This window comes from Aquarana catesbeiana, linkage group LG08 (assembly GCF_042186555.1).
Source record: "Aquarana catesbeiana isolate 2022-GZ linkage group LG08, ASM4218655v1, whole genome shotgun sequence".
In the NCBI taxonomy this organism is placed as follows: Eukaryota; Metazoa; Chordata; class Amphibia; order Anura; family Ranidae; genus Aquarana; species Aquarana catesbeiana.
The window spans coordinates 28485691-28510644 of NC_133331.1; the positions used below are offsets into that span (position 1 = coordinate 28485691).

The 24954-nt window shown below is 46.9% G+C and overlaps 2 protein-coding genes across 7 annotated transcripts in view; one reads left to right on the forward strand and one right to left on the reverse strand.

Moving 5' to 3' along the window:
- Window positions 1-2268, reverse strand: part of IKZF5 (IKAROS family zinc finger 5) — a 29725-nt gene extending 27457 nt beyond the window's left edge. For 2 of the 4 annotated variants that reach the window (XM_073595640.1, XM_073595638.1), the window contains exon 1: window positions 1835-2268. In XM_073595640.1, the coding sequence (XP_073451741.1) occupies window positions 1835-2056 (222 nt within the window). In that variant the 5' untranslated portion in view covers window positions 2057-2268. The remainder of the gene's footprint in view (window positions 1-1834) is intronic. The other 2 variants (XM_073595639.1, XM_073595641.1) reach the window with 2 other exon arrangements.
- The window catches only part of ACADSB (acyl-CoA dehydrogenase short/branched chain), a 50488-nt gene continuing 27759 nt past the window's right edge, over window positions 2226-24954 (forward strand). For 2 of the 3 annotated variants that reach the window (XM_073595642.1, XM_073595643.1), the window contains exons 1-5: window positions 2226-2328; window positions 6583-6742; window positions 15056-15156; window positions 19053-19259; window positions 22530-22700. In XM_073595642.1, the coding sequence (XP_073451743.1) occupies window positions 2299-2328; window positions 6583-6742; window positions 15056-15156; window positions 19053-19259; window positions 22530-22700 (669 nt within the window). In that variant the 5' untranslated portion in view covers window positions 2226-2298. Of the gene's footprint in view, window positions 2329-6582; window positions 6743-15055; window positions 15157-19052; window positions 19260-22529; window positions 22701-24954 lie in introns of those variants that run through there. The other variant, XM_073595644.1, reaches the window with a different exon arrangement.

Here is a 24954-nt window from a genome sequence, read left to right on the forward strand (position 1 = left end):
GAGGTGACCGTCTCTGCAAGGACCTCAGAAGGAACCCAAGAGCTGTCCTGGAAGGACCCCCCCCCACAGACCGGTCCCTGGAAGGCCCCCCCCCACATCCCCGGAAGGGCCCCCCCCCCACAGACCGGTCCCCGGAAGGCCCCCCCACATCCCCGGAAGGGCCCCCCCCCACCGACCGGTCCCCGGAAGGGCCCCCCCCCCACCGACCGGTCCCCGGAAGGGCCCCCCCCACAGACCAGTCCCCGGAAGGGGCCCCCCCACAGACCAATCCCTGGAAGGGGCCCCCCCCCCCCACAGACGTGGAGGCACCTCAAGAACCGTCTCTGCAAGGACCTCAGAAGGAACCCAAGAGCTGTTCCTGGAAGGGCCCCCCCACAGACCGGTCCCCGGAAGGGCCCCCCCCACAGACCAGTCCCCGGAAGGGGCCCCCCCACAGACCAGTCCCCGGAAGGGGCCCCCCCACAGACCAGTCCCCGGAAGGGGCCCCCCCCACAGACCAGTCCCCGGAAGGGGCCCCCCCCACAGACCAGTCCCCGGAAGGGGCCCCCCCCCACAGACCAGTCCCCGGAAGGGGCCCCCCCCACAGACCAGTCCCTGGAAGGGGCCCCCCCCCCCACAGACCTGGAGGCACCTCAAGAACCGTCTCTGCAAGGACCTCAGAAGGAACCCAAGAGCTGTTCCTGGAAGGGCCCCCCCCACAGACCAGTCCCTGGAAGGGGCCCCCCCCCCCCCCACAGACCAGTCCCTGGAAGGGGCCCCCCCCCCCACAGACCTGGAGGCACCTCAAGAACCGTCTCTGCAAGGACCTCAGAAGGAACCCAAGAGCTGTTCCATGGAAGGGCCCCCCCCACAGACCAGTCCCTGGAAGGGCCCCCCCCCCCACAGACCAGTCCCCGGAAGGGGCCCCCCCACAGACCAGTCCCCGGAAGGGGCCCCCCCCACAGACCAGTCCCCGGAAGGGGCCCCCCCCACAGACCAGTCCCCGGAAGGGGCCCCCCCCACAGACCAGTCCCCCGGAAGGGGCCCCCCCCCACAGACCAGTCCCCGGAAGGGGCCCCCCCCACAGACCAGTCCCCGGAAGGGGCCCCCCCCACAGACCAGTCCCCGGAAGGGGCCCCCCCCACAGACCAGTCCCCGGAAGGGGCCCCCCCCACAGACCAGTCCCTGGAAGGGCCCCCCCCCCCCCCCCACAGACCTGGAGGCACCTCAAGAACCGTCTCTGCAAGGACCTCAGAAGGAACCCAAGAGCTGTCCCTGGAAGGGCCCCCCCCACAGACCGGTCCCCGGAAGGGCCCCCCCCCCACATCCCCGGAAGGGCCCCCCCCCACAGACCGGTCCCGGAAGGGGCCCCCCCCCACAGACCGGTCCCCGGAAGGGGCCCCCCCCACAGACCGGTCCCCGGAAGGGGCCCCCCCACAGACCGGTCCCCGGAAGGGGCCCCCCCCACAGACCAGTCCCCGGAAGGGGCCCCCCCCACAGACCGGTCCCCGGAAGGGCCCCCCCCCACAGACCAGTCCCTATAAGGGCCCCCCCACAGACCAGTCCCTATAAGGGCCCCCCCTCCCACAGACCAGTCCCCGGAAGGGCCCCCCCCCACAGACCAGTCCCTATAAGGGCCCCCCCACAGACCAGTCCCTATAAGGGCCCCCCCACAGACCAGTCCCTATAAGGGCCCCCCCCTCCCCACAGACCAGTCCCCGGAAGGGCCCCCCCCACACAGACCAGTCCCTGGAAGGGCCCCCAGCTCTATCTCACACACAGGATCATTGTTGTGAAGCCTGGAATGACGTCACGCCCCCCTCAGGCCCCGCCCCCCGCCGTTTCTGCGCCTTACCGTCAGCGGGAGCCTCTTCCAGGCCGGCTCACCATTCCGCCTCCACCCCACCGAGGGAAGCAGCCCACGGGTCTCTCCGCCCCGCCGCCGCAGATCTCCGCTCTTCTCGGGGCCCCGAAGCAGACCTCGGCACGCAGGCGCAGAGCGGGCCCCGCCCCCGTGACGGTAACAGTGCGTCTCCATGTCCCTATGCTGCGGGGCCTGCTGGGAAATATCAAACATCGCGTGAGTTCCAGAAATCTCGGGGGGGCTGTGCTCTCCTCGGCCAATAAAACGCTGTTCGGAATTCTGCTGCACTCATCTCTTTTTTTATTTTTTTTTTATTTTTTTACCGACACAGTGCGTTCCAAGAGCAGCGAGGCTTGGAACGCAAACTGAAGCGCCGAGTCTCGCGAGATCTTGTATCTCTAGGTAAAGCTTTGCCTAAGATCTCGCGAGAAGAGGCGTGTAGGTGACAGCAAGCGATGGCAGCGGCTGTGTGTCGTAGTGTTCAGGTGAGAAGGACACCCAGACCCGTCCTGTGTTCTCTGTCCTCATTAATATCTATGGGACCCGTTCATACTGCAATGCTGTGCTGGGGCAGAGAATGCAGCATGTCCGAGGCGGTTCCATGTGTTACCGCACAGCAGTGTCTGTATGGTGACCTGAATCAAGTGTCACTGTGTAACACTGCAAATAAAGTTGGGAAAATTAAAGGGGGACACCTGCCTGTGTTTTACAGGTGGATTTTCAATGCGATTTTGTATTCGGAGTGGAAAGGGTTAACCGCCATTGACCAAGACTTGTTAATCTGGAACTAAACCCAAAAATTCAACTCTATTCCCAAATAACCGTCACCTTCCAGGCGGGCTGAGGGCGACTGTTGTCATGGTTACCTGTGTCCTCAACTCAACTGTCAAGCCGCCCAATTAATGTTTTAACCTCTTCAATACCAGCCCCCCCCCCCCCCACTGCCCAGACCAATTTTCAGCTATCAGCGCCGTCACACTTTGAATGACAATTGCGCGGTCATGCGACACTGTACACAGATGACATTTTTATCATTTTGTTCCCACAAATAGAGCTTTGGTGGAATTTAATCACAGCTGCAGTTTTTATTTTCTGCTAAACAAATAAAAAACACAGACCGAAAATTTTGAAAAAAAAAAAACGTTTTTCTTTGTAAATAAGTACGTTTTCTTCTTCATTGACGGGCACTGATGAGGCGGCGCTGATGGGCACTGATGAGGCGGCACTGACGGCACTGATGAGGCTACACTGACGGGCACTGATGAGGGCGGCACTGACGGGCACTGATGAGGCGGCACTGACGGGCACTGATGAGGCGGCGCTGACGGGCACTGATGAGGCGGAACTGACGGGCACTGATGAGGCGGCGCTGACGGGCACTGATGAGGCGGCGCTGACGGGCACTGATGAGGCGGCGCTGACGGGCACTGATGAGGCGGCGCTGACGGGCACTGATGAGGCGGAACTGACGGGCACTGATGAGGCGGCACTGATGAGGTGGCGCTGACGGGCACTGATGAGGTGGCGCTGACGGGCACTGATGAGGCGGCACTGACGGGCACTGATGAGGCTACACTGACGGGCACTGATGAGGCGGCACTGATGAGGTGGCGCTGACGGGCACTGATGAGGCGGAACTGACGGCACTGATGAGGCGGCGCTGATGGGCACTGATGAGGCGGCACTGATGAGGCTACACTGACGGGCACTGATGAGGCGGCACTGATGAGGCGGAACTGACGGGCACTGATGAGGCGGAACTGACGGGCACTGATGAGGCGGCGCTGAAGGCACTGATGAGGCGGCGCTGAAGGCACTGATGAGGCGGCGCTGACGGGCACTGATGAGGCGGCGCTGACGGGCACTGATGAGGCGGCGCTGACGGGCACTGATGAGGCGGAACTGACGGGCACTGATGAGGCGGCACTGATGAGGTGGCGCTGACGGGCACTGATGAGGTGGCGCTGACGGGCACTGATGAGGCGGCACTGACGGGCACTGATGAGGCTACACTGACGGGCACTGATGAGGCGGCACTGATGAGGTGGCGCTGACGGGCACTGATGAGGCGGAACTGACGGGCACTGATGAGGCGGCGCTGACGGGCACTGATGAGGCTACACTGACGGGCACTGATGAGGCGGCACTGATGAGGCGGCGCTGATGGGCACTGATGAGGCGGCACTGATGAGGCTACACTGACGGGCACCGATTAGGTGGCACTGATGGGCACCAATGAGGTGGCACTGATGGGCACTAATATGTTGCACGGATGGGCACTGGTAGGTGGCATGGATGGGCACTGATAGGTGGCACTGATGTACACTAATGGATGTACTGATGGATGCTAATCAGTGCTAAACAATAATGCCTGCCAATCAGTGATGCCCATTGTGGGCACTGATTGACATCCATTGTGGGCACTGATTGGCATCCCTGGTGGTGACTAGTGGTGACATTCCTGGTGGTCCAGTGTGGGCATCCTTGGGGGGCTGCACTGATAATCAATCAGCACAGACCCCCCCCCCCTGTCAGAAGAGCAGCCGATCAGCTCTCCTCGCCTGGCGTCATGACAAGCGCGAATGAGCAAAAGCCGATCAACGGCTCTTCCTGTTTACATCATGATCAGCCATGATTGGACACGGCTGGTCACCTGGTAAAGAGTCTCCGTCAGAGACTCTTTACCTAGATCGGAGTTGCGGTGTGTCAGACTGACACACCGCAACAACGATCGCCGTGATGCGCGCCCCCTGGGGGCACGCAGCGGCTTGTTATCCTGAAAAACGCCATATGACGTCCGGTCAGGATAACACAACCACTTCGCTGACGTCATATTGCTATATGGCGGTCGGCAAGTGGTTAAAATAACTGATCACATGTGCATCACCATGGCAACTGCACATCAAACCGAGGCTAAGATGGCAGCTTTATTGGCTGCAAAGGATTAGGAGGGTTTAGTTTCACTTTAACCAATTAAACCCTGGATGGTTTACCTCCCTTCCTGACCAGGGCATTTTTTGCAATACTGCGTTACTTTAAGACCCCCACTTTCAAACTGGGGCACTTTTCAGGTGTTTTAGCGCTAAAAATAGCGCCTGAAAAGCGCCTCTCATGCCTCCCCAGTGTGAAAGTCCGAGTGCTATTTTCACACTGGGCGGTGCGCTTGCAGAACGGGGAAAAAAAGTCCTGGAAGCAGCATCTTTGGGGCTGTGCGGGAGCGGTGTATACATTGGTAAATTGTCGCTAATACTAGCAGCGCTTTACCGCTACCGCCCCAGTGTCAAAGGGCTGTAACTGACAATTGCGCAACCGTGCAACGTTGTACCCAAATAAAATTGACGTCCTTTTTTCCCCACAAATGGAGTTTTCTTTTGATGTTATTTGATCACCTCTGCGGTTTTTATTTTTTGCGCTATAAACAAAAAAAAAAAAAAGACCGACAATTTAAAAAAAAAAATGTTTTACTTTCTGCTATAAAACATCCAATTAAAAAATGTAAAAAATCATTTTTTTTCTTCAATTTAGGCCAATATGCATTCTGCTACATATTTTTGGTAAAAAAAAAAAAAAAATCACAAGAAGTGTATATTGATTGGTTTGCAAAAGTTATGGGATATTTTTATGGAATTTTTATTGTTTTTTACTAGCAATTGCGGCGATCAGCGATTTTTTTTTTTTTTTTTTTTTTTTTTTCCTTCGCGGGATTGCGACGGACAAATCGGACACCTAACTGACACTTTTCTTTTTTTTGGGGGGACCATTGACACACCTGAGGCTGCATTCACACCTGAGCAGAAAGTCGCACGATTTATACCGTGGCTTTTGCAACGATTTTTGTACAGGTCAAAAGGTCACCAATGTAAAAAGCAGAAAAAACGCCTGTAATCTGTCTAAAATGAACTTTTTTGAGCATCAGGCGTTTTGCTTCAGGTGACAGAACACTCAGATGTGAAGTGCGGGGTGTACCAACATGGCCGTCGCCTCCACCATCCTACTGCATGGCGTCCAGCTTCTTCAAAATGAAACCTCAAAACAGCATCACAGATGTCAATATACTATATTTATTTATATACGCTCTACTTTATTGTAAAGGCAGTTCTATTGCCTCATCCCCAAAATCCATTTCCTTTTGCCACCTACCTTGGGGCAGAAAGAGGAGGACGGCTACACACCGCACAAGCTGTCTAACGTGGAAAAAAAAAAGGGAATGAACCTTGAAGGAAACCTGTAGTGATGAAATGAAGAGTGAAGAGATCATTACTGATCTCTGAAAATTCTTGTTGCCTGGCTGTCATGTGATTTTAATATTTTGTCTTTTATTGTTGTTTGTTTCTTTCTTCTTCCTCTTTCTTCTTCCTTCTTCCTCTTTCTTCTTTCTTCTTCCTCTTTCTTCTTTCTTCTTCCTCTTTCTTTCTTCTCCTTTCTTTTCCTTCTTGCTTCTTCCTCTTTCTTCTTCCTCTTTCTTTCGTTTCCTTCTTTCTTCTTTCTTCTCCTTCTTCCTCTTTCTTTCTTCTTCCTCTTTCTTCTTCCTCTTTCTTTCTTCTCCTTCTTGCTTCTTCCTCTTTCTTTTTCCTCTTTCTTCTTTCTTCTCTTTCTTTCTTTCTTTTCCTTCTTTCTTCTCCTTCTTTCTTCTTCCTCTTTTCTTTTTTCTTCTTGCTCTTTCTTCTTCCTCTTTCTTCCACTTCTTCTTCTTCTTCTTTCCTCTTTCTTCATCTTCCTCCTCCTTTTTTTTTTTTTAGTTTCTGGGCAGAGGGCTTCCTCGCTGCTTGGCCACTCAAAATGCCCATTGCAGATGGAGTTCAAAGAAAGCAGAGGCATTATCTCCGGACACTCAAGAGGGCACCTCATTTCCTCCCCTGGCAACATTCACAGAAGAGGAGGCCATGATGAGAGACATGGGTATTTCACTATTTGTGTACCAGCCTGTAATGCACTTTCATTACCGCACCATGGGGGTTCATTTACTAAAACTGGAGAGTGCAAAATCTGGTGCAGCTCTGCACAGAAACCAATCAGCTTCCAGGTTTCATTGTCAAAACTTAATTGAACAAACTGAAGTTAGAAGCTAATTGGCTACAATGCACAGCTGTACCAGATTTTACAGTCTTCAGTTTTAGTAAATCAACCTCCATGTTTCAAGTTTTAGTGCTGTGATAGTTTGACTCAGAATTACTGTAACACTATACTCAAGTGGATTTTATATCCTTTTTTTTTTTTCTTTTTAAAGATTTTTTTATCTTTACGAAGAATAGAGCTTTCTTGGTGGTATTTGGAATCACTGGGTTTTTATATATTTTTTACAATATAAAAGACAAGAAAAACCCGATGATTTTACTGTCTTTTGCATTTCTTAAGGCTCTAAAATGTCACAACAGTAGAAACACCCCAAACACTGTTAGTTTAACACATAGCATACAGAGAATTGGAGTTAGGTCTATGTACAGAACAGAACAGCTTGTAGATTTTAGTGGTCAGAAGTCGTTGCCTCTTATGGTAGTGGTTGGTGGTGTGTGCCCCTATAAATGTTGGTGATCAATGGTGTTTCCTACATAACACTGATACCCTTTATGGTCTATCTGCTCCCTTGGTGATCTCTGTGACTCCTTTATGGCTATTGTGCCCCCTTTCCTTGGTAGTCGGTGGGAGCCGAGTTATTACTTAAAGAAGAAAAGTGATTAGATGCGGAAGGGGGGGGGGCTTGTTTACATATTTTTTGTTTACACTTGTGATCTCTGCGATTGGTTCACAGCAATCACAAGGTACAGAGCCTTTGGCTTTGTGCATTTTGTCTGTGATCTGCTAATAACACGATCACAGTCACAGTGTGCGCACCTGGCACATACACGGGCAGCGGCCATTTATAAACTGTGCTCCAGAGAACTGAGTCAACCAAATTCCATTTTTTTTTTTTTTTTTTTTACAGTGGCATGATTAGAGGTCGACCGATATGGGTTTTTCTCTGGCCGATGCCGATGCCGATATTTAGAAATCGCGGTGGCCGATGGCCGATATGTGATGCCGATTTTTTTGGGCCGATATATTTGGCCGATTTTTTTTTTTTCCCTTTCTTTTTTTCCTTCATCTCATAAAATCTAACAGTTAGACCCCTTTCACACTGGGGCGTTTTTCAGGCGCTTTTGGGCTAAAAATAGCACCTGTAAAGTGCCTGTAAAACGGCTCCCCTGCAGTCTCAGTGTGAGATCCCGAGTGCTTTCACACTGAGGCGATGCGCTGGCAGGATGTAAAAAAAAGTCCTGCAAACGGCATCTTTGGAGCGGTGTATACTGCTGCTCCACCACTCCTGCCCATTGAAATAAATGCGCACCGCTACCGAAGCGCCTGCAAAGCGTTTTGGCAGCGGTGCTTCAGGGGCGCATTTAACCCCTTCCTCGGCCGCTAGCTGGGTTATAAGCGCCCCGCTAGCAGCCGAATAGCGCCTCTAAAATGACGGTAAAGCGCCGCTAAAACTAGCAGCGTTTTACCATCAACGCCTGCCCGCTCCAGTGTGAAAGCAGCCTTAAGTAATACAGAAATTTTTTTTCATTTAAACATTAAACAAAACAAACCTCCAATCAGTTCACTTGTATGTATAATTTAGAAAAAAAACCTAAAAAAAAAAAAAAAAAAAAAAAAAAAAAAAAACCCTATCTTAAATAATAAATACACAAAAACAGGTAATCAAAACTTTTGGACGAAAAAAAATGGGCTAACTTTACTGCTTATTTTTTTTTTTTTTAATTCATTACTGTATTTTTTTTTTTTAAATTGCGTTTGAAAGACCGCTGCGCAAATACCGTGTGACATAAAATATTGCAACAATCACCATTTTATTCCCTAGGGTCTCTGCTAAAAAAATATATATAATGTTTGGGGGTTCTAAGTGATTTTCTAGCAGAAAATACAGGATTTTTACTTGTAAGCAACAAGTGTCAGAAAAGATTTAGTCTTTAAATGGTTAAACTGAAAACTTCTCCACGGAGTTCAGTCTATTGATAAAAAGAACCTGAAAGAGATACAATGTATCTTCTTATCAGACTTGGCAGGCTGCCCAGAGGAGGGGAGAATCCTCTCCACAGATAACTTAGGGAAACTTACAGAAGTCATTTGCAAGTCACGGCTGAAGTTATAATCGGCCTTTTTTATCAGCACAATCGGCCGATGCCGATTAAGTAAAAAACGCCAAATATCGGCCGATATATCGGCCGGCCGATATATCGGTCGACCTCTAGGCATGATATTAAAGCAGAACTAAACTCTCCTCTCCAGTACAGCCAATAAAACTTGCATCTTAGCCCCTGGTTATCCTGCTGTTTCCACGGTCCTGCACGTGTTCAGTTATGATACCCGCCATTTGATGGCTTGACAGTTTGGTTGAGAGTTCTCATTTACAGGATGCTTTGAATGTAACGGTTTTGAGAAACCGTTAAATCATTGGGTTTAGTTTGCTTTAAGGTGGTTAAGCAATAAATTGCGCCCACACTGGGTGCCAGGTCAGTTCTTTTCCAGCTTGCTAATTATTAAAGAGCTACTTGTGCAATAAACAATGATATGAAGTTTAGGGGTCAGGAGATGGACTTGGTTCCTCCAGCAAATTTGTAACTATCGTGTGTGTGTGAGCATATATATATATATTTATATACTGTATTTATTGGCGTATAACACTCACTTTTTCACCATGAAAATCGGGTGCAAATAGCATGTGCGTGTTATACGCCAATACTTCAATTTTAGCTGCCTCGGAGGGGACAGGGAGGGGGCGGGACGAGCGCCATCAGGTTACAAACAGTGAGAATCTTCTGTTTACTTGGCGGCCTCTGTAATAAGTAGTCCCATCTCCTGGGCTGCCATTGGACTACTGTTCGGTCTATCATAAGAGATTCTCACTGTATGTAATCTGTCGGCGCTCATCCCTCCTCCCTGTACCCTCTAGGCTGCAGATGGGCATCGATCAGTCTGCACTGATGGCATTGGCGAGACTGCTGCATTGAAGGTAATGGTGAGGCTGCTGCATTGATGGCAATGGGGAGGCTGCAGATGGGCATTGATCAGGCTGCATTGATGGCAATGGTGAGGCTGCAGATGGGCATTGATCAGGCTGCATTGATGGCAATGGTGAGGCTGCAGATTGGCACTGACTCTTATTTTGCTTCAAAGTTCCTTATTTAAAATTTAAGTTTTTTTCCTGAAACTTCCCTCTTAAAATGAATGTGCGTGTTATACGCCTGTGCGTATTATACGCCAATAAATACGGTGTGTGTATATATATATATAGATCTCTCTCTCTATCTATCTATCTATCTATCTATCTATCTATCTATCTATCTATCTATATATATATATCTTTGAAAAAGTATTTTCCCACTCCTGATTTTTTTTTTTTTGCATATTTGTCACACTTAAATGATTCAGATCATCAAACACATTTTCATATTACACAAAGATAACCTGAGTAAATCCAAGATACAGTTTATTATTTCATTTATTAAGGGAAAAAAGCTGTTCAAACCCACCTGGCCCTATGTGAAAAAGTAATTGCCCCCTCCCATGCTGAATCATGAATGAACTGTGATTAACCACAATTATTTGGAAAGCTGAGTTAAATTTCACTTGCCACACCCAGGCCTGATTACTGCCAGACCCGTTTGAATCAAGAAATCACATAAATAGAAGCTGTCTGATAAAGTGAAACACGCTAACAGATCACAAAAAGCCACACATCATGCCACCATCTAAAAAAAAATTCAAGAACAGATTAGAAACAAAGTAATGTACATGTATCGGTCTAGGAAGGGTTTCAAAGCCATTTCAAATGCCGTATACACACGGTTGGAATTTTCGTCAGAAAAAGTCCAATGGTAGCTTTTCATCGTATATTCCGACCGTGTGTATGCCCCATCAGACTTTTTCCATCGAACATTCAGATGGACTTAGATAGAGAACATGTTCTATATTTTTCCGACAGAACTAATTACTATCGGAAAAAACGCTCGTTTGTGTGCTGTTCAGACGAGATTAGCAGAAGGAGCCCAAAGGGTGGCGCACTGGCTATTGAACTTCCTTTTTCTAGTCCCGTCGTACATGTTGTACGTCACCGCGTTCTTGATGGTTGGAATTTGGTGTGACCGTGTGTACGCAAGACAGCTTGAGCGGAATTCCGTTGGAAAAACCTTCAGAGTTTATTCCGACGGCAAAACCGGTCGTGTGTACAGGGCATAAGGCTTTGGAACGCCATTGAACCTCAGGGAGAGCCATTATCCACAAATGGAGACATCTTGGTACAGTGGTGAACCTTCCCAGGAGTGGCCGGCCTACAATAATTACTCCAAGAGCATGACCACAACTAATCCAGGTCATAAAAGAACCCAGAACAACATCTAAAGAACTGCAGGCCTCACTTGCCTCAGGTCCTGGAGTGGCCTAGCCAGTCTCAAGACCTTAATCTGAAGGTTCGAGTTACCAAACGTCAGCCTCAAAACCTTAATGACTTGGAGAGGATCTGCAAAGAGGAGTGGGACAAAATCCCTCCTGAGATGTCTGCAAACCTGGTGGCCAACTACAAGAAACGTCCAACGTCTGTGCCAACAAGGGTTTTGCCACCAAGTACTAAGTCATGTTTTGAGAAGGGGTCAAATACTTATTTCACTCATTAAAACGCAAATCAATTAATAACTTTTTTGAAATGTGTTTTTCTGGATATTTTTGTTGTTATTCTGCCTCTCGCTGTTAAAATAAACCTACCATTAAAATTATAGACTGATCATTTCTTTGTCAGTGGGCAAACGTACAAAATCAGCAGGTGATCAAATACTTTTTGTCCCTCACTGTAAGGGCTAGTTTACACTTACTTCAAAACATGGCTTCAGACAGACTTTGTTAAAGCTCTCTGAATGCCAATCAAAGTCCCTGTCACTAAATAAAATAGTTAGCTTACAGTCCTGTTTACACCTTGCTTTTGCTTTGCTTCCGCTTCGCTTCAAAAATGTATACCCCATGCCGCTTTAAGTTGTGCATCAAAGCGTCTTCAAAGCCTCCATAGAAGTCTATGACAAAGCTTGCTTGAAGCACCACCGAAGCATCAAAAACATTAAAAATGCATGTTGAAGTGGTAGGCGCTTTGGGGGTCCTTTGGTGGTGCTTCAAGCAAGCTTTGTCATAGACTTCTATGGAGGCTTTGAAGCACCACTAAAGCGACATGGGGTATAATTTTTGAAGCCAAAGCAAAGTAAAAGCAAGCTGTAAGGAGGACTGTAAGATAACCATTTTATTTAGTGACAGGAGCTTTGACTGGCATTCAGAGAGCTTTAACAAAGCCTGTCCGAAGCCTTGTTTTGAAGCAAGTGTATATTGTAAAAGATGATGTTACGCTGCGAGGATCGTGAGAGAATCATGATCTTTATCCTAAGGTCCCTTTTACACTGGGGCGGGAGGTGCGTCGGCGGTAAAGTGATGCTATTTTTAGCGGCGCTTTACCTTCGTTTTAACGGCAGTATTCGGCCGCTAGCGGGGGCGGTTTTACCCCCCCGCTAGTGGCCGAGAGAGGGTCAAAAACCACTGTAAAGTGCCGGCGGTATAGCCGCGGTGCCCCATTGATTTCAATAGGCAGGAGCGGTATACACTCCGCTCCTTCACCGCTACAAAGATGCTGCTAGCAGGACTTTTTTCCCGTCCTGCTAGCGCACCGCTCCAGTGTGAATGCCCCCAGGGCTTTCACATTGGAGACACAGGAGCGGCACTTTCAGGGCGCTTTGCAGGCACTATTTTTAGCGCTGTAGCGCCTTTAAAGCGCCCCAGTGTGAAAGGGGTCTAAGCAAAAAAAAGGTATTCTCATTTTATCCAGAATCGTGCAGCTCTAAAGTAAACCAAAAATTTGACTCAAGTGGTTAAATGGAGAAAAACGTGACTGAACTGATGAAACAAACTGAAGGCATGTGTGAAAGGGGCCTAAAGCAGAACTAAACCCATCAATGTAAAGGTTTCTGGAAACCGTTACATTCAAGGCATTCCGTGAATAACTGTCAAAGATGCTTGTTCTCAACTGAACTGTCAAGCCATCGGCCAGTGTCTTAACTGATCACATCTGCAGCACCATGACAACTGCAGATCAAACAGAGGCCAAGATAGCAGCTTCATGAGGCCCCTTTCACACTGGGGCAGGAGGTGCGTCGGCGGTAAAGCGCCGCTATTATTAACGGCGCTTTACCGTCGTTTTAGCAGCAGTATTTGGCCGCTAGCGGGGCAGTTTTACGAGAAAGGGTTAAAAAACACCGTCTCTGCAGAGGCACTTTGCCGGCGGTATACCCGCGCTGCCCCATTGATTTCAATGGGCAGGCGCAGTGTATACACCGCTCCTTCACTGCTCCGAAGATGCTGCTAGCAGGACTTTTTTTTCCCATCCCACCGCTCCAGTGTGAAAGCCCTCCACTATACCCCCTCCCCACTATACCACCCTTTACTACCCAAACCTGTCACTTTACCACTTTTTACTACCCAAACCTGTCACTTTACCACCCTTTACTACCCAAACCTGTCACTATACCACCCTATACTACCCAAACCTGTCACTATACCACCCTTTACTACCCAAACCTGTCACTATACCACCCTTTACTACCCAAACCTGTCACTATACCGCCCTTTACTACCCAAACCTGTCACTATACCGCCCTTTACTACCCAAACCTGTCACTATACCACCCTATACTACCCAAACCTGTCACTATACCACCCTTTACTACCCAAACCTGTCACTATACCACCCTTTACTACCCAAACCTGTCACTATACCGCCCTTTACTACCCAAACCTGTCACTATACCGCCCTTTACTACCCAAACCTGTCACTATACCGCCCTTTACTACCCAAACCTGTCACTATACCGCCCTTTACTACCCAAACCTGCCAAACAGTGCCTACTTTTGCTGATAGATGTCCCTCATTCCCATCTCAAAAAGTTGGGAGGTATGTTGTAGGGGGGTTCTGTATTGTAGAGGGGTCTGTATTGTAGGGAGGGGGTCTGCACTGTAGGGAGGGGGTCTGTTCTGTAGGGAGGGGGTCTGCTCTGTAGGGAGGGGGCCTGCACTGTAGGGAGGGGGCCTGCACTGTAGGGAGGGGGTCTGTACTGTGGGGAGGGGGGTCTGCACTGTAGGGAGGGGGTCTGCACTATAAGGAGGGGGTCTGTACTGTGGGGAGGGGGTCTGCACTGTAGGGAGGGTGTCTGTACTGTAGGGAGGGGGTCTGTACTGTAGGGAGGGGGTCTGCACTGTAGGGTGGGGGTCTGGACTGTAGGGAGGGGGTCTGCACTGTAGGAGGGACTGTGTAACATGCAGGGGGTCCAGAACTCTTAGGGGGTGTCTGTGTAACAAACAGGGGTCCAGAGCTGTGGGGGGCTGTGTAATGTAAAGGTGTCCAGAGGTACAAGGTGTTGCGTAATGTAAAGGTTTCCAGAGGTGCAGGGTGCTGTGTAATGTAAAGGTGTCCAGAGGTACAAGGTGCTGTGTAATGTAAAGGGGTCCAGAGGTGCAGGGTGCTGTGTAATGTAAAGGGGTCCAGAGGTACAAGGTGCTGTGTAATGAAAAGGTGTCTAGAGGTACAAGGTACTGTGTAATGTAAAGGGGTCCAGAGGTGCAGGGTGTTGTGTAATGTAAAGGGGTCCAGAGGTACAAGGTGCTGTGTAATGTAAAGGGGTCCAGAGGTGCAGGGTGCTGTGTAATGTAAAGGGGTCCAGAGGTGCAGGGTGCTGTGTAATGTAAAGGGGTCCAGAGGTGCAGGGTGCTGTGTAATGTAAAGGTGTCCAGAGGTGCAGTGTGCTGTGTAATGTCAAGGGGTCCAGAGGTACAAGGTGCTGTGTAATGTAAAGGGGTCTAGGCTCACCTGTAGGTACAAAAGGTGTAACGGGGTTTACAACCACTTCAAAGGTTTCTTACCTGGAGTTCCTGCCAGTAACCATACTTTGTTACAGATTAAAAACACGAAACCACAAGAAGCAGCGTTGTTACCCTGTTGTGTGCAACTTTTTGGGCTGCCTATCAAGTCTCTCATTTGCTTCATCCATATATTATCCATTGCACCTGGAGAGAAGGAATTTTTCAGTTCATTCCAGTTATCCACTCACCGGAATTTGATCCCACTTTTCCAAAACACACTCAGTTCATTCATCATGTTCCTGTAGATTAAACAGCCCAATCTTATCTCTTCTTCTTTTTTCTCTGCAGTGAAAAAATTTGCCCAGGATCGCGTCGCTCCACATGTAAAAACTATGGACACCAACTCAAAAATGGATGACTCCATCATACAGGGCATGTTTGAACTTGGGGTTGGTATGATTGTTTGCTCTAAAACAATATCTGAGACTTTGCTTTCAAGAAAAAAAACATAAGGATTAATGTATCACCGATAAATGCAAATATAGTGCACATTATTAACCACTGAAGGACCGAGCCTCTTTCTGAGATTTGTTGTTTACAAGTTAAAAACAGTTTTTCTTTGCTAGAAAATTACTTAGAACCCCCAATCATTATATAAAGATATATCTATCTCTTTTTTTATTATTCTAACACTCTAGAGAATAAAATGTCGGTCATTGCAATACTTTCTGTCACACCGTGTTTGCTCAGCGGTCTTATGCCCTGTACACACGGTCGGATTTTCCGACGGAAAATGTGTGATAGGACCTTGTTGTCGGAAATTCCGACTGTGTGTGGGCTCCATCACACATTTTCCATCGGATTTTCCGACACACAAAGTTTGAGAGCAGGCTATAAAATTTCCTGAGAACAAAATCCGTTGTCGGAATTTCCGATCGTGTGTACACAAATCCGACGGACAAAGTGCCACACATGCTCAGAATAAATAAAGAATGAAAGCTATTGGCCACTGCCCCGTTTATAGTCCCGACGTACGTGTTTTACGTCACCGCGTTCAGAACGATCGGATTTTCCGACAACTTTGTGTGACCGTGTGTATGCAGGACAAGTTTGAGCCAACATCCGTCGGAAAAAATCCTAGGATTTTGTTGTCAGAATGTCCGAAAAAAGTCCGACCGTGTGTACGGGGCATTACAAGTGCACTTTTTTTTTTAAAAATACACTTTTTTGAATTTAAAAAATAAGACAACAGTAAAGTTAGCCCAATTTTTTTTATATTGTGATAGATAACGTTACGCCAAGTAAAGTAATACCCAACATGTCACGCTTCAAAATTGCGCCCGCTCGTGGAATGGCGAAAAACTTTTACCCTTAAAAATCTCCATAGGCGATGTTTAAAAAAATTCTACAGGTTGCATGTTTTGAGTTACAGAGGAGGACTAGGGCAAAAATTGTTGCTCTCGCTCTACCAATCGCGCCAATACCTCACATGTGTGGTTTGAACACCATTTTCACATGCGGACGCTACTCACGTATTCTTTCGCTTCTGCACGCGAGCTTGGCGGGACGGGGCGCTTTTTAAGAAAAAAAAAAAATTGTGTCACTTTTATTCCTGTTACCAAGGAATGTAAATATCCCTTGTAATAGAAAAAAAGCATGACAGGACCTCTTAAATATGAGATCTGGGGTCAAAAAGATCTCATATTTACACTAAAATGCAATAAACAAAAAAAAAAAGTCGCTTCTTCCGCCCTGCAATGATATGGAGACGGGTGGAGGCCATCTTCCCCTCACTCGTCTCCATGTCAGGCTAGGGAGAGGATCCGATCGCCTCCGGTAAGCGGCGGAGGGCACCAAGCGCGGCGGGGGTGGGGTGCCCTCTCCTGCCGCCAATAGAAGTGATCTTGCAGCGAATCCACCGCAGAGACCACTTTTATCTGGAAGCGGACCACCGGCCGAAAGAAGAGGATACCATGGTTATGGCAGCTACCTGCTGCCATAATAACAATATTCTTCTTCAAAGTACCCACGTATAATGACGGTGGGCGGTCGTTAAAGTGGCTGAATCCACCTTATGAGTAATGACTACTATTGAAATACTAGTATGAGGGTATAGCTTCAATGTCTAGAGCAAGCTTTCTCAACCAGGGTTCCTCCAAAGGTTACTAGGGGTTCCTTGAGAAATGAACAATATCTACCTCTCAGATAAGTTCCCACTGACGCCATTGATCTTTTTAGCTATCTATAAGGCAGTAATTCTTCCCAATGACCACAAGTGTAGGGAGCATTCTTCCCCACTGGTCATCACACTAATGTATCAGGAGTTGTAGATATAGTCATCTTTAGCAGGGGGTTCCCTGAGACAGGAAAGTTATTTAAAGGATTCCTCTGTGTTGGAAAGTTTGAGAAAGACTGGCCTAGAAGGAGCAGCCCCCCCCCCCTGGTCAGAGCTTAAGCAGTGCTTATCTTACTACTTTTATGGTGCAAGACCCCCAGAACTGAAAATTTACCGCAGCAGTAAGACCCAGTTCAGTGCTACAGCAGAGCTGCAAATCCTATCTTGCACTGACAACTCACCAGAAGAAGGTACACTATATTACCAAAAGTACTGGGACGCCTGCCTTTACACCCACATGAACTTCAACGGCTTCCCAGTCTTCGTCCATAGGGTTCAATATTGAGTTGGCCCACCATTTGCAGCTATAACAGCTTCGAGTCTTCTGGGAAGGATGTCCACAAGGTTTAGGAATGTGTCTATGGGAAAGTTTGAGTATTCTTCCAGATGCACATTTGATGCACATAATTCATCCCAGAGGTGTTCTATCGGGTTGAGGTCAGGACTCTGTGCAGGCCAGTCAAGTTCCTCCACCCAAAATTCACTCATCCATGTCTTTTTGGACCTTGCTTTGTGCACTGGTGCGCAGTCATGTTGGAACAGGAAGGGGGCCATCCCCAAACTGTTCCCACACACTTGGGAGCATAAAATTGTCCAAAATGTCTTGGTATGCTGACGCCTTAAGAGTTCCCTTCACTGGAAATAAGGGGCCAAGCCCAACCCCTGAAAAACAACCCCACACCATAATCCCCCCTCCACCAAATGATTTGGACCAGTGCACAAACCAGGTCCATAAAGACATGGATGAGCAAGTTTGGGGTGGAGGAACTTGACTGGCCTGCACCTCAGCCAGATAGAATACCTTTGGGATGAATTAGAGCAGAGACTGTGAGCCAGGCCTTCTCATCCAACATTCTGGAAGAATGGTCAAACATTCCCATAGACACACTCCTAAACCTTGTGGACAGCCTTCCCAGAAGAGTTGAAGCCACCTCAATATTGAACCCTACGGACTAAGACTGATATGCCAATAAAGTTCATGTGCATGTAAAGGCAGGCGTCCCAATATTTTTGGTAATATACACTGGCAGGTTTTTGCCCCTTTTCAGTTGTCCATGACCACTCTTTAGTTTTGGGACTTCTTTTGGGCATTGGGAGAAAATAGGATTTCTTTTACTCATCAGAACATCCTTTTGTCCCATAGCTTATGGGAGGACACAGCTCCCTTCTCTGTGATGTTTCTTTTTATGTGTTACCACTGATAGGGTGGTTGTTCTAGATGGATGTTTTTCCCTTTCCCCCTTGTTTGCTATTTCTGACCTGTGTGCATGTGCAGGGCATAGCCCAGTCTATTATTAGTTGGTGGTAGCAAACTTAAAAGAAAAATAGTTAGGAGAAAAAAACACGGAGGCTTCTCTTGATGACCTTTTCCTGAAAATGCTAGTTGCTTGGCTGTCTCTGGGTTCAATACTTTGATCACTGCTCAGGAAAGAATACATAGCAAAGAACTCTGAGAGCCCATTCACACAGGGACGACTTGTCAGGCGACCTAGTCGCCTGACAAGTCGCCTCCCGTTCTGTGCTATGGAACCGTTCTAAGGGGAGTGACGCAAGTCGCTCCGACTTAGAAAAAGGTTCCTGTACGACTTTGGGGGCGACTTGCATAGACTTCTATACAGAAGTCGTTTTGCAAGTCGCCCCGGCAGTCGTGTGCGAGGCGACCTGCAAGTCGTGCCGCCTCTGGTGTGAACCGAGGCTGAGTGTAATGGTTCTTTTTTGTAAGCATCCAGAGAGTCAATGTTACAAGCGAGTAGTTAACATTTTCAGAAAGAGGTCAGCGATGGCAGCCTGCTATTTCTGTTATGACCGGTTTCCTTTAAATGCTTCAGTAGTTGTCAGCAGCAAAGCCTTCTTATTACACAGTGATAACCGCTCATGTAAACGAGGGGCACAGTTGTGTGCGTTTTCAACCATTTAACTGAATATCTATCCTTATCTTCTATCTTTCAGCTAATGGGGATAGAGGTGGATCCTAAGTATGGAGGCACTGGTTCAACATTTTTCTCAAACATTCTGGTGATCGAGGAGTTGGCTAAAGTGGACCCATCCGTGTCGATTGTTTGTGACATCCAGAACACACTCATCAATGCCTTGTTCATGAGACTGGGGACAGAACAACAGAAAGACACCTACCTGCCCAGGTTGTGCAAAGACATGGTGAGAAACTGTTCAGTTATGGGATCTAGTGAACATTCAGATGTGTGTAGATACAGATCGTTGTCTGGTCCCACCCCGGAGGAACCTCACCAACTATGACACTGCATTCCCCATCCGTGACAGTCAGTCGATTGTAAGGCAGCAGAGATGTATAACTTTACCAAGATTTCAAAAACAATATAATATTATTTTTAGACCTAATACAGGAACTCCTAACTTAACGACCAGGTCGTTAAACTAATTTTTTGTTAAACGAGGAGACACAAGTAATCAATATTTTAAGAATTCTTAACTACTGTACTGTATTGTGAAAAAAGGTTCTAAATGCAAAACTCCAGCTCAATAATGTTTTAATTTGCATAAGTACAGAACACAAACCACAATTCTGTACTGTACAATACAATGATGTATAGAGTGTCGTTCGGGTGGGGAGAGCTGGTCGTAAGACCCCCTTTCACACTGAGGCAGTTTTCAGGCGTTTTAGCGCTATAAATAGCACCTGTAAAGTGCCTGAAAACCTCTTCCCATTCATTTCAGTGTGTCTTTTCACACTGGAGCGATTGCGCTTGCGGGACGTTCGGAAAAGTCATGCAAGCAGCATCTTTTGGGGCAGTTTGGGACCACTGTGTACAGCGCTCCCAAAACGCCCTCCCCTTTGAAATGAATGGGCAGCGCCTGAAAAGCGCTTCGGAAGCAGCGCAACACGGGCGTTTTTAACCCCTTCTGGGAAAAAAAAAAACAGTTTTGAGCTTTAAAAAAAGAAAAAAAAGTAAAGTTGCCCAATTTCTTTGCATAATGTGAAAGATGAAGTTACACTGAGTAAATAGATACCTAACATGTCACACTTCAAAATTGCACACGCTTGTGGAATGGCGCCAAGCTTTGGTACTTAAAAATCCCCATAGCTGACACTTTAAATTTTTTTTACTGGTTACATGTTTTGCGTTACAGAGGAGGTCTAGGACTAGAATTATTGCTCTTGCTCTAACGTTCGCGACGATACCTCACGTTTGTTTAGAACACCGTTTCCATATGTGGGCAGGAATTATGCGTTCACTTCTGCGTGCGAGTTCAAGCCTCAGTACTCACAAATGGAGCCGAGACAGCGCCGTTTGTTTGAATGCAGAGGCCAGGCGTGACGTCATAACATCGCGTCTGGCCTTTGAGCGATCATAGAGACTCCGACGACCAACTGCTCCGCCGGAAATCTCTATGGTAAGCATCCGGGGCTGGCAGATCCTGTCTCCCACTCACCGATGAAAGTGGTGAGTCGGTAGAAGCACCGGAGGGGGGAGGGACGTCCCCTTTCGCCGCCTGTAAAAACAATCAAGCAGTGGAACAGCCGCTATGATTGTTCTATGGGGAATCGCTGTCTGAAAAAGCCGATATCTGAATGATGCCTGTATAGCTGCACCCATCATTCAGATATCCCCGCACAAAGTCAAGGACATCATATGAAGCCCGGCGGGGGCGGGAAGTGGTTATGAGGAGTATCTGTATTAAAGTGTTACTAAACCAACAACAGTAAAATCAGTCTGTATATGCAGTAAAGCAGGGATATGCAATTAGCGGATCTCCAGCTGTTGCATCATGCCTCTGCCTCTGGGTGTCATGCTTGTGGCTATCAGAGTCTTGCTATGTCTCATGGGACTTGTAGTTCTGCAACAGCTGGAGGTCCGCTAATTGCATATCCCTGCAGTAAAGCATGCTTGCTATACTCACTGTGGAACCTAAGGGGTTAATCCTCCACAGCGTGTAAAAAGGCTGCTTGATCCTGTCTTCTCTGATGCTTCCCTTCTTTCACTGTCCCCAATCTATCTCCTGATAGTACAGAGCCTTGCTCAGCTTGGTGTGTATTGCTACATAGTGTTTTTTTTGTTTTTGTTCGGAGGGTGCACGTGATCAGCACTGTCCAGACAGAGGGTCAGGGGTCATGCAGCCTCATAGGACAGTCAGAGGAGAATGAAAACTCCTCCTACAAGATTTACCCTGCTTGGCTGGACACTGTTAAAGGTCACAAGACTGCTATATACTGCTGATGAGAAAAGGTATTTAACAGTTTATATTTACTAAAATAATTGCATTTCCTTCTTCTGTGAACCCGTGTTTTCAGAGCAAAGCAACAGGTTTAGCTGAATCTCCTGATTTCCCAGCATCACATACTAACCTTTCCATCTTATCCCCTGATATCCCCCTAGCTGTCTAAGCTGTGGGTCGCTTAAATCCTTTACAGCCAAGGAAACTGCTTCTGTTTGAACTGCAACTGCCATGGTGCTGCACATGTGATCAGTTAGAACACCGGCCATTTAATGGTTAGATTGTTTTTTTGAAACTGGTAAATCGATGGTTTTAGTTCCGCTTTGATGTACAGCTGGAGCTTTGGGCTTCAGCAAAATGGCAGCCTCCGGCAAGACGAAACAGGAGCAATGCCCTGGAGGGAATTTACAACACACACCATTTTGGTAACATAATTATTATTGTGGAATGTATGTTCCTTGCTAAAGAACATTATTTTTTATCAAGTTGTTATGGGTAAAGTTCCACTTTAAGATTTTTTTAAAGTAACATTAGAAAGAAAGGGTTGGGGGTGAAGCTTTGAATCAAACCTTCTGCCTGTTACCCTGCATCAGCACAGTGTAGTGTTGCTTTTAATTTCTCAATAGCTGAGCCCTGTCTGTGTGAAAGAAGATTAATATAGAAGGTTAAAGCGGACCTTCAGTAATTTTTTTTCAACTTTCCATCTATTAAATCCTCTGCCCTTGTTGTTGTAACTTTGGATAGTAAAAAAAAAAAAATGTTCTGCCCACTTCCTGTTTCTTGTCTGGTCATTAGCCTAGGCTTATGACATCATGCACAGCTCTCTCTCTCACTCTCCTGAGAGTTTGCTAGGAAGGGAGGGGGATGAGCCATAAGACGGCCAATGAGAGCTGCAGAGCTGGAGGTGTGCCTCTGTGTGTCTGTGTAAATCCAGGAAGTGAACAGGCAGCAGCTTCAGCTGCCCACAGTTAAAATGGTTGCAGCCAGACTCAGTGGAGGGAGATTTCTGCAGCATATTTGGCAAGTACAGAATCACAGTAAATATAAAATAATATGCAAAGTGGTTGGAGGGAAGCTTCAGAATGGCAAAGATGTTTTTATTACAAATTATGTGAGCAGACTGCAGTTCCTCTTTAACTGCTTTACTTTTTGTCCTGTTTTTTTTTTTTGTCCTGTGTTGTTACAAGCATGCAAATAATTGAAGATGAAGTTGCATTTTTACCGTTTTCACAGGTGGGCAGTTTCTGCCTTTCAGAAGCCGGTTCTGGCAGTGATGCTTTCTCCTTGAAGACCACAGCTCAGAAAAACAAAGATTACTATGTGATCAATGGCTCCAAAATGTGGATCAGTAATTCCGAGCAGGCCGGAGTCTTCCTCGTCATGGCCAACGCTGATGTCTCCGCAGTGAGTTCTCTGTCCCTTTTTATCTCTGGATGTAGCTGTCATACCGGCTCTTTTACAGGGGAAAACACATTAATAATCAGTATAGTGTCAAATTAATGGGAAAGCTCATTTTTAAATCTTCACACATCCAGAACCTACACCGAACTTTCAGATTTTGTAGTTGACGTGTTCAGCGAAATAATGGAGGTTGGAGGACCACTGGAGATAATGGAGGAGTGCTGACCACTCCTTTTTGAAACTACTTGCTTTCTAGTTTTCAGGCCCATCAAATGGCTCCAGAATTTTTTAAAGCACTGATCTGAACTGAGAACAAGCCTGCAGATCAGGAGCTCTTTAAATTCTCCAAGGATAGTCCATACCCATCCACTAACTAAAGGTCTATCAACCACTTCCATACCAGGCCTATTCTGGCACTCCTCTCCTACATGTAAAAATCAGTATGACTCAGAACCCCCAAACATATTATATATATATATATATATATATATATATATATATATATATATATATATATATTAGCAGACACCCTAGGAAATAAAATGGTGGTCATTGCAACTTTTTATCTCGCGCGCAACAATTTTCCAAACGCAATTTAAAAAAAATAAAAAACCGGTTTCATGATTTAAAAAATAACAAAACAGTAAATTTGCCCAATCTTTTGTATAATGTTTAAGATGATGTTACGCCGAGTAAATAGATACCCAACATCACGCTTTAAAATTGCACACAATCATGGAATGACGCCAAACTTCGGTACTTAAAAATCTCCATAGGCGACACTTTAAATTTTTTTACAGGTTACCAGTTTAGATTTACAGAGAAGGTCTAGTGCTAGAATTGTTGCTCGCTCTCTAACGCACGCGGCGATACCTCACATGGTGTGGTTTGAACAGCGTTTACATATGTAGGCGGGACTCACGTATGCGTTCGCTTCTGCACGCGAGCTACCGGGGACAGGGCCATTTTTAAATTTTAGTATTTTATTTTTTATTTTACTTTTTTTTTATTTTTACACTTTCTTTTAAATTTTTTTTATCACTTTTATTCCTATTACAAGGAATGTAAACACCCCTTGTAATAGGAATGGTGTGTGACAGGTTCTCTTTATGGAGAGATGCGAGGTCAATACGACCCCACATCTCTCCTCCAGACTGGAAAGCATGAGATCGGAAAAAAAAATCCACGATCTCATGCTTACCAGCCACGATCTTTGTTTACTATAGCGGCCTGGACATGACGTCATAACGCTGCACCCGGGCCTCCGACGGTCATAGAGATGACTGGTGAGCATCTGGTCACCGGAAATCTCTATGGTCTTCATCCGGCTGCGGCTGATTCTTTCTCTGGGTCCCTGATGGCACGGGAGAGCCCAGAGAAGCACCGGATGGAGGGGGGGTGTGTCCCCTCCCGTTGCCTGTAAGAACGATCAAGCGGCGGAACTGCCGCTATGATTGTTCTCATGGTGCACAGAATCGCCGGCTGAAAACAAGGCTATCTGAATGATGCCTGTGGCTGCACCCATCATTCAGATATTCCCACTGAAAGTCCAGGAGGTCATATGACATTCCTGGGCAGGAAGTGGTAAAACCCCAAAAGCAAACATTGACTATAGTGCAGCTTCTGATTTCTTAAATGTGATGACTGCGTTCGTTTTTCTTTTTTAGGCTTTCTCTCCTCTGTTTTAATCTGGTGACCTAGCCAGTAGTAAATCTATTGTTTTTCAAAAGTTCTCCAGCAAAATGTCAGTTACTGTGATGAGACAATCCATTTAACACTAGTAGGGGTGCTTACAGGGATCAACTTTTATTTATTCATGTAAAATTTTTATCCCAAAAGGAAAATCAGTGTTTGCTGTAACTGCTTTTAAAGTATTGGCTGGAGTTTGGCTTCAATTAGTTGGTATATCTAAATCTGCTAGTACATCTAACACTCCCCTCCCACCAGACTGACAATGCTGCTGTCTGAGGGTGCCCCCTGTGCTCCTTCATCCAGAGTGGGGACATTCTAATACAGGAGATCACATGGTGCAAACAGAGAGAAAAGCCTTAGAAAAGAAAACAAATGCAGCGACCATGTAAGGATTGGTAAGGTGCAATATATTACTTTTTGGATTTAATACCTCTTTAATGGCCCTGTAATCTTTTTTTGCATGAAATCGTTTTTACTGTGTTTTTCTGCCTCATTGTAACATCCTCTGTGAGCTCCTGAACCTCTCCCCTCCCCCTCCTTCTCCCCCTCACTTCCTTTGGTTTGG